The 10103-nt window shown below is 47.8% G+C and overlaps 2 protein-coding genes across 2 annotated transcripts; both read right to left on the bottom strand.

Annotated features, from left to right (window-relative positions):
• Positions 1-1715: 1715 nt before the first annotated feature.
• LOC125534342 (putative lipid-binding protein AIR1) lies at positions 1716-2335 on the bottom strand. The gene has a single exon (XM_048697593.1). The coding sequence runs from the start codon at positions 2289-2291 to the stop codon at positions 1896-1898; it is 396 nt and encodes a 131-aa protein (XP_048553550.1). The 5' UTR covers positions 2292-2335; the 3' UTR covers positions 1716-1895.
• Positions 2336-3317: 982 nt separating this feature from the next.
• On the bottom strand, positions 3318-7843 carry LOC125540109 (haloalkane dehalogenase). The gene is made up of 11 exons (XM_048703697.1): positions 7370-7843; positions 7207-7282; positions 6737-6822; positions 6193-6286; positions 6034-6110; positions 5821-5948; positions 5340-5411; positions 5040-5110; positions 4391-4466; positions 4049-4192; positions 3318-3739 (listed from the first exon to the last, which is right to left on the bottom strand). Exons 1-11 carry the CDS (start codon positions 7685-7687, stop codon positions 3697-3699), a joined length of 1185 nt encoding a protein of 394 aa, XP_048559654.1. The 5' UTR covers positions 7688-7843; the 3' UTR covers positions 3318-3696.
• Between the last annotated feature and the right edge of the window lie 2260 nt (positions 7844-10103).

Genomic DNA, 10103 nt, shown 5'->3' with positions numbered 1-10103 from the left:
AAAAGTATCAATATATTTCAGAAGCATATAAATATGCACGCAAATCTCAATTGTTTGAGTCATATTTCAGTCATTTTCATTGTACATGTACTAAACATTACTCTAAATATTTTGCTTGTTTCATAAGTATATGTTAGGTTACGTGCGTTGGCAACGAGGAGACTCCACTGCATAGTGGTTCCTTTAGAAACCCAGTAATATCTCTCTCTCTACAAAAGAAACTTTCACCAGGCCATGCACGTACCATTTTAATCACAATATTTTACATCAATGTTGGTAATATTTCATATGTGTGCCAAACCATTTTAGTTGTTTCAAACGAAATGTTTGCAAAATAATGTTCCTGTCATTTTTATCTAATTTCATTTATCTTTGTGACACTAAACAACATTTTGTTTCATTTTTATGAATTTGTTCAGTGCCATTTTATCGTTCGAAAAAAGTTTGAAATGTATTTCATAAATAACCACACAAACTTCAATAAGTTTAGTTGTATTTTAACCAATTTTAGAAACATTTCACGGATATCACAAAAATTTCAATTGTGTCAATCATACTTCAGTCAAATTCTGAACATCTCATGCACGTTACTAAATATTTCTTTCAAAAACAAGTATCAATATAATTTAGAAATACATAAATATGCACACAAATCTCAATTGTTTAAGTCATATTTCCGTCAATTCCATTATACAAGTACTAAATATTTCATTGTTTCGTAAGTATGTTAGGTGTACGTTACATGTGTTGGCAATGAGGAGACTCCACTAGAAATGAGTCCGCACTGCTTGAAAAATGGCCGTTGCCGTGTTTCTTTATCTTTGCCGAGAGCTGAACTCGGCAAACTCTCTGCCGACTGGGGATCGGCTTTCACCGAGTTTATCACGCGCTCAGGAAATATGAAAATTGCGGTAGGGCTCCCCCATCTCTCTCTCTCTCTCTCTCTCTCTCTAAAAAACTCTCACCAAATACAAGCCTTTCAGCAGGCCATGCACGTAACCGAACAGTGTCACAATGCAAGGTTTACAAGCCAACGAAGATTATATTTTGGCCTGAGCGCATGTCCACCGCCCGATGCCCCCACTGGAACTGTACAGAGCAGTATGCATAACGAGATAACACGAGGTGTGGTCTACGTGAAGAATCCGGCACTCCAAAAAGAAAAAAGACCCCAACCAAATTCGATACTGCACCACTCACTCCGATCCACGCTAATTATCGTGTATCTCGCAGGTTCCATATATAACGTGCAAACTTTCTGATTAATCGATCGGCACCATAGCTCTCCAGTACCATCAGGGCCAGTGGTCATGGTCATTTCCTGCCACACTTCCAATCTGCCTCGAGTCGTACACAAGTTTGGTGCACCGTCACATCAAAACGAGCCGGTGAAAGATCGACCGACGGGGTCCAGGGTCATGGGGATCAATGTACGATCGACCTGATGCATGTGATGACCATCCCGTTTCGTACTCCATCCGTCCCGCCATATACCGCGCGTCAATGTTTACAAATTTGACCACTAATCTTTGTGAAAGTGTATTGAGTTTAGCATGTAAAAATGGTATGGTTCTGCCTAGCTTGTAAATACTTTCACATCGTGTGTTTTTCACGCTAGTTCTGTAAGCATTCTATATGTGAGATTTGTAGTCAAAAGTATTCCTCACCAAAAAAAAATTTTGTAAACCCCGGCCTCTCCTTCGTGGAAAGCAAAATAAATAAACTGACGATGATTCATGTATAGTTGACGCAAACATGCAATTACGTTTGCATACACCGGGAAGTGAAACAAAATGTCTACAAGTCGAAGAAGAAAGCAGTTTTTTCACTTTGACAGACAGCACTGCTCAAATGCATGGGCACTCGCTTCCACCAGACGAAACAACATCAACATGTCACACGCACTTGAAGCCGTCGGGGATCTCCGTCTTGCAGGCGCTGGCGAGGAGCTCGACGCCGACGGACCACTCGGCGGAGACGAGGCCGAGCACGCCCTCCTTGGCGGCGACGCAGAGGCACGCGGCGGCCTCCGTCGCGGCGAGACTGCCCACGAGCTGGCAGCACTCGCTCCCGAGCTGCGCGCCGGCCTGCGCGTCCGCGAGGCCGAGCACCGCCGCGCACGCGCCGAACTTGACGGCCTCCCACGGGCAGAACGGGTCGGCCGGGACGCCCTTGCTCCACAGCACCCTACGTGGCGCGCCGCCGGCCGTGGGTAAACCGGCGGCTGAGGAGAACGTCGCCGCTGCGAGGAGGAGTGCGAGGACTGACGCGGTGATGCCGAGGCGGGCCATTCTTGCGCGCTAGCTAGCTGTAGCTTAATTTGGAGCCGTTGCCACGCGTGTGTTACGTGCATTTTTATACTGACATCATTGCCACCGTATTGTCCAGGTATACGTTCGCTGCAGCAGATCAAGGGTGTGCCGTGATCGCGAAAAAGTAAAGCGAGATGTACACACGATTCCGCAATTCCCGATTGGTTTACTTTTACGGTGTGCATGAGTGTGTTCGGCATTGCACGATGCTGCCTTCCAGGCTGTGTTGGACATTGCATGATGTGTGACTGGTAAGGATGACACGGCACGATGGCAGCTCCGGCCGGCCGGCTGGTGGTCCATCCATGGCCTTGTGCGTCCCGGGCGATAGTACTTGAGCCAACCAGCGAATGCCGTATGGGGTATGGGCATTTTCTCCATGAATGCGCTCCGTACGCTACGTACGTTGGGAGCTCATGTGACGATGGGATGGCTTCGTCGAAGGGAACAAGGCATGCACAGGGAGACGGCGGGGCCGCATGCATGCATGCATGCCGCCAATGGCGCCAGGGTCGCCTTAGCTAGCTAGCTAGCGTGTTGCTTCAGCCTTTGGTCAGGATCTCCTCCACACAGCAGCTTAGAATTTATGTAGATCTGTAGTTTTTCTGTGGAGTAGGGCAGAAGAGTTGGGATCGATAGGGATACGATCTGCTCGTCCATGGCTCCATGCGTGCCCGCCCATGTGCTAGGCCAGCAGCTGGTGATAGCTCCAGCGGCTGGCGCTACGACCAAGGTCAGTCCATGTCCATGACAGTAAGCAACGCCAGCAGAGGGTAGCTGGTCGCGCCAGCCACCCCCGGTCCACCTTGCAGACAGCTAGCCTGCCAAGTTCAACTTGGGAGCCTGCCTCGGCCGGGGTCGGTTCACGATGCTACACACACTGGAGTGCCCTTCCTTCTGCCAGCGGAGACCACTGCGCTGCGCTCACGGCCACCGGCCGGCAGACCAGAACCGGGGTCGAACCAAGTAAATAACTGCACAGCTGGGTAACTGAAGATCATGCCGTCCGTCGCATACATACATTTACTCGCATGATCTTCAACCCTTTCATTTACAGTGCGAGTAAATGTACCATGTGCGTGTAATCAACTCTTGTATATACACGCAAGTTGTCCTCAACCGCCCTTCATCTACACAATGTGCATCTGAACTGTACAGTTTCATATATATACCAACTGATCAACCACAGCTTTAACCTTGTATGATGACCTCCTTCAATAATAGACTAACAACGCTGCTACACACACGATAGGATCTGGACGATTTCTGCACGATGCAGCAGATCATGCCATCCATGCGTAGTGGACAACTGGGTATGACCTTTCGATCCTCCATCGTCCATAGTTCGTCCACACCAAGTCGTCCGCATAGTAGTTCCGATAGACTAATACAGGAAGGAATTCAGGGCCGTCACCACCTTCTCTGGCCTGCATAGCACAAACCTCGCCAGTGATCAGCACAAGCATACAATCTCGTATAACGCGTCTAGACTAGACTAGACTACACTAGACTGAATGTTAGAACACAGTGTATGGTACACACGTACTGTGATTTTCAGAAACTGGGTAATAATCTACATGAATAATACTTGTGGCGCGGGTGCATCCTTTTCCACCGGGATGGTTTTCTTGTTTTCGTTCCGAAAAAGAAGTACATGAATAATACTGTAATAAGGTGCAGGTGGAGGAGCAGGACACAAATCGACTGAATTTACTCTGCCACACAGAAGAAATTACCAGTCCTCTTGCGGCATGTGACCAGCTCCTTCGATGGGTTTCAGTTTCACCACTGATGGATTGTTTTTCTTGAACTCCTCGGCTATCGAGAGCGGTAGGTACTTGTCCGACTCCCCCCATGCCAGCAATATTGGTTTGTCCCAGCTGCAGGAAATTGCCCACAAGATGGTTTCAGCACAGCAAAAACATTCGATAAGTAATTTGCCTGTTTGATAGTAGTAATATTGGGTGCATGTGTTGACTTCAGAATGACTAGTGAGTGACACTAGAGCTTACTACACCAAGCCTTGCATAAAGACACAGCCTGCCTGTTTTAATTAATTGTTTGGAGGATAAGTCTACCTGTCGGATGAAAATCCAGCCGAAATTCTGCTTAATACATCTTGAAAATTGGCCTTCCTGGCAGCTTCAAGTAATGCTAAAAAAAAGATATAGAAGAGTGAGATGTTAAGATTGCCAACTGAAAAAGTAATTTGGAAGTCTAACTAATCTTATTCAAGAAAAAAAAGGCAAGCCAACTGAAACATTATAATATAATCAGTGTAAGATTTTCCATCAAGTGGGGTTCTATTTGATTTTTTTTCCAATGAGGCACATCCTTCAATGAAAACACATATGCAATTGTATGAAACACAAATGCATAGGCAAAGAGGAAAGTACTTGGACAAGAAAGTCTCGAAGAGCGAAAGTATGACTCTTTCCTTAGATAAGATAGCAGGATAGTTAGGTCAATATGCATAGATATATCGTGAAGACAATTTCCCGAGGGGAAGGCATGAGTATATATAGTTATGACTTATGATGATGCATGGGTTCAGGTGATTTAAAGTTACCAAAGCATGTTAAATAATGTGTGACATCCCATGTAAAACTTGCATTCCTTTTCTTAGCAAAAATAGATTCTTGGTTTGGTAATTTAAATTTCCTTTCATGCCTAGAGATAATAGAAAGTGAACGTAAGAAAACCAGTAGACTGCGAGTAAGGACAAACCAAATCCAGGTGCTCCACTTGATAGATACGGCAATCTGTATACGTCGGCCTTCTCTGACTTCAGCACATACCTGTCAAACAAAATGGGGTTCAGATGCAAATTTCTCACCTGGAGGTACTGATGGTACACTGCTACAGAGGTACTGATGGTATGAACACAAAATAGCATCATTTGGGGGAATAAACGGAAGTTATTCCCTTGTTTCAAGCAGCATGCGCTTCCGCAGGAAACAAAGAGTGCTAGTGCTAACAAAACTGGCATGGTATAATAAACAGAGTTTCTGCGACAAGGATACATACGGGCTACCTGCTTCAATGAATCTCTCAGCCAGGATAGCATTTTGGCAGGTAAATTCGCCCACAAGTGGAAACCTGCATTAAAATTGATTCCCTCAGTTCACATACATAAGTACAAACTTAGAGGAAAAAAAAGAATATTAACTAAAATATTAGTGAAAAATAAGAAAAATCTAGGTGAAATAAACATCTATAACACCACCAGCTTGCCAAAAATATATTTTGGATTGAAAAGCGAAACCACTGGGCGAATAAATATCATCACACTGTACCCAAAATAAGACGCAATAGATGAAAGAGTTCTGTTAAAAAACAAAAAAGATATGGCAGCAATAAAGCATATATGTGTGTTCCAAGTCAATTTAGTTGTGGATTTCAGCTGTTTAAATGTTTGGAGTCATGGTTTTGAAATCTACCGAAGCACGCTGGTTGAATTTACAACGTAGAACAACTAGAATTAAGGAACAAAGAGAAGCATGCTGACCTGAGCTGCTTAAAGACTCCAGGCACTGGAGAAGAAACAGTAAGTGGGCTGTTAAGGATTGCTACCTTAAGAAGTTTGTTCGAGTTCTTCAATGCCCATGTCAGACCATAAGAACCCACAAGAAATCCCTACAAAGAAATGAATGAAATGATTCAGACGTCCATATGAGAACTTCCATGGCAAGGATTTTCTGTAATCTTCCAAAATGTGTACCTGGACAACTAAGAAGAATGGTTCAGTGATATTTAGAGTAACAAGAAGTTCATCAAATGCCTTGTGGAACTCCTCTTCTACAAATGGTAGAACATACATGTGTCTTTGGTTAGTTTTATAGACACATTTGTACCAGGAATTTCACAGACATTTCATCACCTTTGAAATCGAATCCATATCCAGGCTGTGGCATCTCACTGAACCCAAATCCTATCCAGTCAGGAGCAAAGCAATGGTAGCCAGCATCTGCCATCTAGTAAGGTCAATAGCTTCTTAGAGGCTGGAATGGTCGGTTGCAACAAAAGCATAAATGTGTATATTCACATCATAATTTTAAGCCTTTTGAACGTGTTATTCAAAAATGATTAAAATTAAACCCCAGTTATTTTATCAATCGCCAATTGAAGGTCATTTATCACATCTGGTTCCCAAAACAACAGTCAAGTTCGAGGTTGTTAATCTGCGTCAAGGCACGATTCAGATAAAGTATGGCTCTAAACTTTGTAACCAAATATAGTTATCAAGATAGAAGAAACCCATTTTTTTATTGTGTAATACAACGGTAAATGATTACTTAAAAACATGTAGCTATCTTTATAAGTAACCAGTTCAAATATTATTAATGTTGTTTTTAAGTAAGGCAAAATAAGAACAGCTAGTTGTTTCATACTAAGGTATAAAATATGCGGTCAATAAAGCTAACCTGAGCCATAACCGTGCGATAACTAAATGACTGAGTTGGAGCACCGTGAAGAAACATAATAGTCCCACGCCGTGAATCAGGAGAACCTACAATTGCATTGCAAATTGTATGAAAACTAACAATTACATGAGGGCTGTGTTTGCAGAACATGGAACACATATTCTGATGATCCTTATAAGTGAGGAACACAACGCAGCGCACACCCATCGATTTTATAGCAGCAACAAGCTTTGTTTTCGCGATTACTATCAAAAGTGAGGATACATCATACTGCAATAAAAATATCCAACACTTGTTTCGAGAGAGTTTCAGTTCCACCAAGGTCTGCCACACTTTTTCATAAATATAAAATGTGGTTTTATTCTTGCAAACCAATTGGCATTCACAGTCGCACACTACGTACCCCCGTCAAAAACAATGGTGCCGCACGAAAATCATCTCAGCAGCCCGAAGATGAAGAAGCAAATTACCTGTTTGCCTCACGAACCATCGAAACTCCCCTGATCTCACGCTCTTGCCGTACTCCCTCCCTTTGTCCTCCGTCCTCTGCACGCGACAAGGTACGATCAGTCATCAGCAGCTCAAAAGCACAGCAACAAGGATCAAACAAGAGGAAGTGGAGGTCGGCATTACGTAGAGCATCTGGCCGACATTGCCGTCCTGGGCGGGCGACGCGGGCAGCTGGATGGCGCTGCGGCTGGACGGGTTGTCCGTGACGAACCCGAACGGGTTGAACGCCGGCTCCCCCTCCTCCTCCTCCCCCGCCTCGGCCTTCTCGTCCTTGCTGCCGCTGCTCGCCGCGACTATCGCGCGCGCGCCTCTCCGTGGGCCGCGCGAGGAGGAGAAGGCGACGGTGCTGCGCCTGGAAGCGGCGGGGACGGAGCTGGAAGGGGGCAGGAGGGAGAGTGGAGAGGAGGCGGAGGCGGAGGTGGAGCAGGGGCAGCCGGACATGGCGGCGGCGGCGGTGGCTGATGCCTGGATCGGTGGGGGTGCCAGCGGGTGGTGGAGTCCGGCGGAATGTGGCCGCGAGGCGAAATGCTTCGGTTGGCTCAGCGGCGCCGCGGCCCGCGAGCCACGGGAGCGAAGATTCTCCGGATTACCGTGGGCCCGCCTGTCGGTAGGGACCGCCCCTCCATTTCTTTTTCAAATCATAAAAGTCTGACGTCAGCGTGTGCTGTCCGAACGGCTGCGAGAATCTTGATGCACTGGGCCTTTCCTCTCAACCGCTCAATATCCAGCACCAATTTCCCAGTCTACGACCACCAAACTAGTGAAAAATAGTAACGCTATTTTGAACAAGAGGGCGCCGCTACGCGTCCACCGGGCGGATGTGTTAGAAACATCCGTCGTCCGGAGAGTCGTTGGATTAGACACCTGACCGCCGTCGGATGCAACCATCACGCGCCATTGACCAGGCCATTACTTCCTGCAACGGTCGTTCTGTTTCAGAAACAGAATCCCCTGTCCGCCGTCCAGGCAAACATGCGCGCAGTGCGGCTCTAGTCCCCACCACCGCAAAATCACTGCCGCCGGCGCGGGCCAGCTAGTCCTGCAACGCAAAAACCTGCAACAACATGGCGCATCACATCACGAGGCATATGCTAGGATCCGATGCAGATCGAGCTTGCCGGGGGCCGCTGCTTCGAGGATAGCCGCGACCAACGTTCTCAGATCTGACCACCGCCGAGGGGGTTCCTGCGCGAGCTGCAGTATCATCCTGGTTCACAACCCCCCGGGTTGTGTTTCCTAAAACAACTTCCACCAGATCACATTAGGATAGCTGGGTGAGTTCCTCACTCTAAAAACATGAACACTTGTCTATCTCCGAAACTCATGAAAAACCTGTGTATCAGAAACATATATAGAATTCCTATTTGTTTCATGTGTGTGGCAGCTAGAAAATCAATTTTGTTTCATGTGCGTGAGTGGAACCAAAGCACATCCCCACACACCTGTCCGCTTCTTCTATCTCTGCAACATGATCCCCTCTGTTACCTGATATTTATCAACCTATTTGATGAAGAAAGCAATATATCTATCGGTGTACAAAAGTAAGGGCTCTTTTTTTGACCCCTTTACTTGTGCACGGGCAGTCAGAGCTGCGCGCCACGACAACACTTAGTAGGGTAGAGGAGGGAAGCCGGAGAGAAGCCGAAGCACGAGGCAACCAAGGCAACGCCAAGACCAGAAGAGCAGGAGAGCAAGAGGGCGAGCTGGACTCCCTCGGCAAGATCCTTGCCGAGGCAGCCTCCGCAGCCCTGGCAAGAGCCTTGTCGGGGCAACTTGCCCGATGCCAGTGGAGTGAGCTACCCTTGAGCCCACAGGCTCCAACCCAACCAACTATATTGGAACCAAGGCTCGGGAGGCGCCTCTGTGGTGGCATGCAAATCTTCTTCAAGATCATAAACATATGAGATCAGATGAGGACCAGAAGACGGCGAACCTCAGCGGGATCCTAGCCGAGGAAATCCACAAGACCCCCAGCAAGACCCTTGTCGGGGACGACTGCAACGCCACATCAGCACGCTTGCCGAGCCCCCGGCAAGACCCTTGCCGAGGGCATCAGCAGGGCCACTGCCAGGCCCGCGCCAACCAAGACTCCACAATCGTCCCCAAGCAGCTGCTAGCTCAACCAGATGGGCAGGCACCTGCGTGGCGACGGACGACCTCTACACCGACTCAGCAAGCACCTGCGTGGCAGCATGCGACCCTTCATGAAGGCTCCACCACCGTGCTAGCCCAGCAGCCAGCCAACGTGGCGCCATGATGCCTCATCAGCTCGGACGCGTGTCGAGGCTAGGCGAGGCGGCGACAGCTGGGACGTTCTTCCCTGGCGTCCCCGATAAAGCAAGGAGGGCACGTCGGCAGCGCATTAAATGCGTTTGTCCGTCAGTCCCAGAGGATAGCTTGTCGACTGTAGACCTTTCCACCTCCTGTGTGCCACTGTGGCAACCGCTTTTTCCTATAAAAGGAGGCCCGAGGCGACCAGGAGAGGGGATTCGGCTCTTTTGGGCAAAGTTGCACCCCATAGCTAGCTCAAGAACACAAGAACACTCAAATACATCCACCAAAGCAGGACTAGGGTATTACGCATCTTCGCGGCCCGAACCTGGGTAAACGATCCGTGTGCTTCTTGTCAGATCCGCTCTTCGCACAACCTCGCGCCCGCCAACCGTAGAAGGGATCCCAGTGACCCCATAGGTGTCGTTTCCACCGACATCTCTGGCGCGCCAGGTAGGGGGCGCAGTCGTGAGAATCTGGTCTGATCGGGGCAGCGGTTTCATCGTGGCCGTCGTTCTAAGGAAGAAGACGACCGAGCTTGGCGGCACCATCTGCGGATGCGGTGGATGCCTGTGCAACGACAGAA

Source organism: Triticum urartu, chromosome 2 (assembly GCF_003073215.2).
Source record: "Triticum urartu cultivar G1812 chromosome 2, Tu2.1, whole genome shotgun sequence".
NCBI classification, from domain to species: domain Eukaryota; kingdom Viridiplantae; phylum Streptophyta; class Magnoliopsida; order Poales; family Poaceae; genus Triticum; species Triticum urartu.
The sequence above is the reverse complement of the archived record's forward strand: the minus strand, read 5'-3'. Positions and strand labels throughout refer to the sequence as shown.

What these genes read in the sequence shown, in the direction of transcription:
- LOC125540109 (XM_048703697.1), bottom strand. Translation starts at nt 7,687, where the DNA reads ATGTCCGGCTGCCCCTGCTCCACCTCCGCCTCCGCCTCCTCTCCACTC. An exon ending in ATATGGATTCGATTTCAAAG is followed by an intron (nt 6,111 to 6,192) that starts GTGATGAAATGT and finishes TACCATTTGTAG; the next exon opens with AAGAGGAGTTCCACAAGGCA. An exon ending in TTCATTGAAGCAGGTAGCCC is followed by an intron (nt 5,111 to 5,339) that starts GTATGTATCCTT and finishes TTTGTTTGACAG; the next exon opens with GTATGTGCTGAAGTCAGAGA.
- LOC125534342 (XM_048697593.1), bottom strand. Translation starts at nt 2,291, where the DNA reads ATGGCCCGCCTCGGCATCACCGCGTCAGTCCTCGCACTCCTCCTCGCA.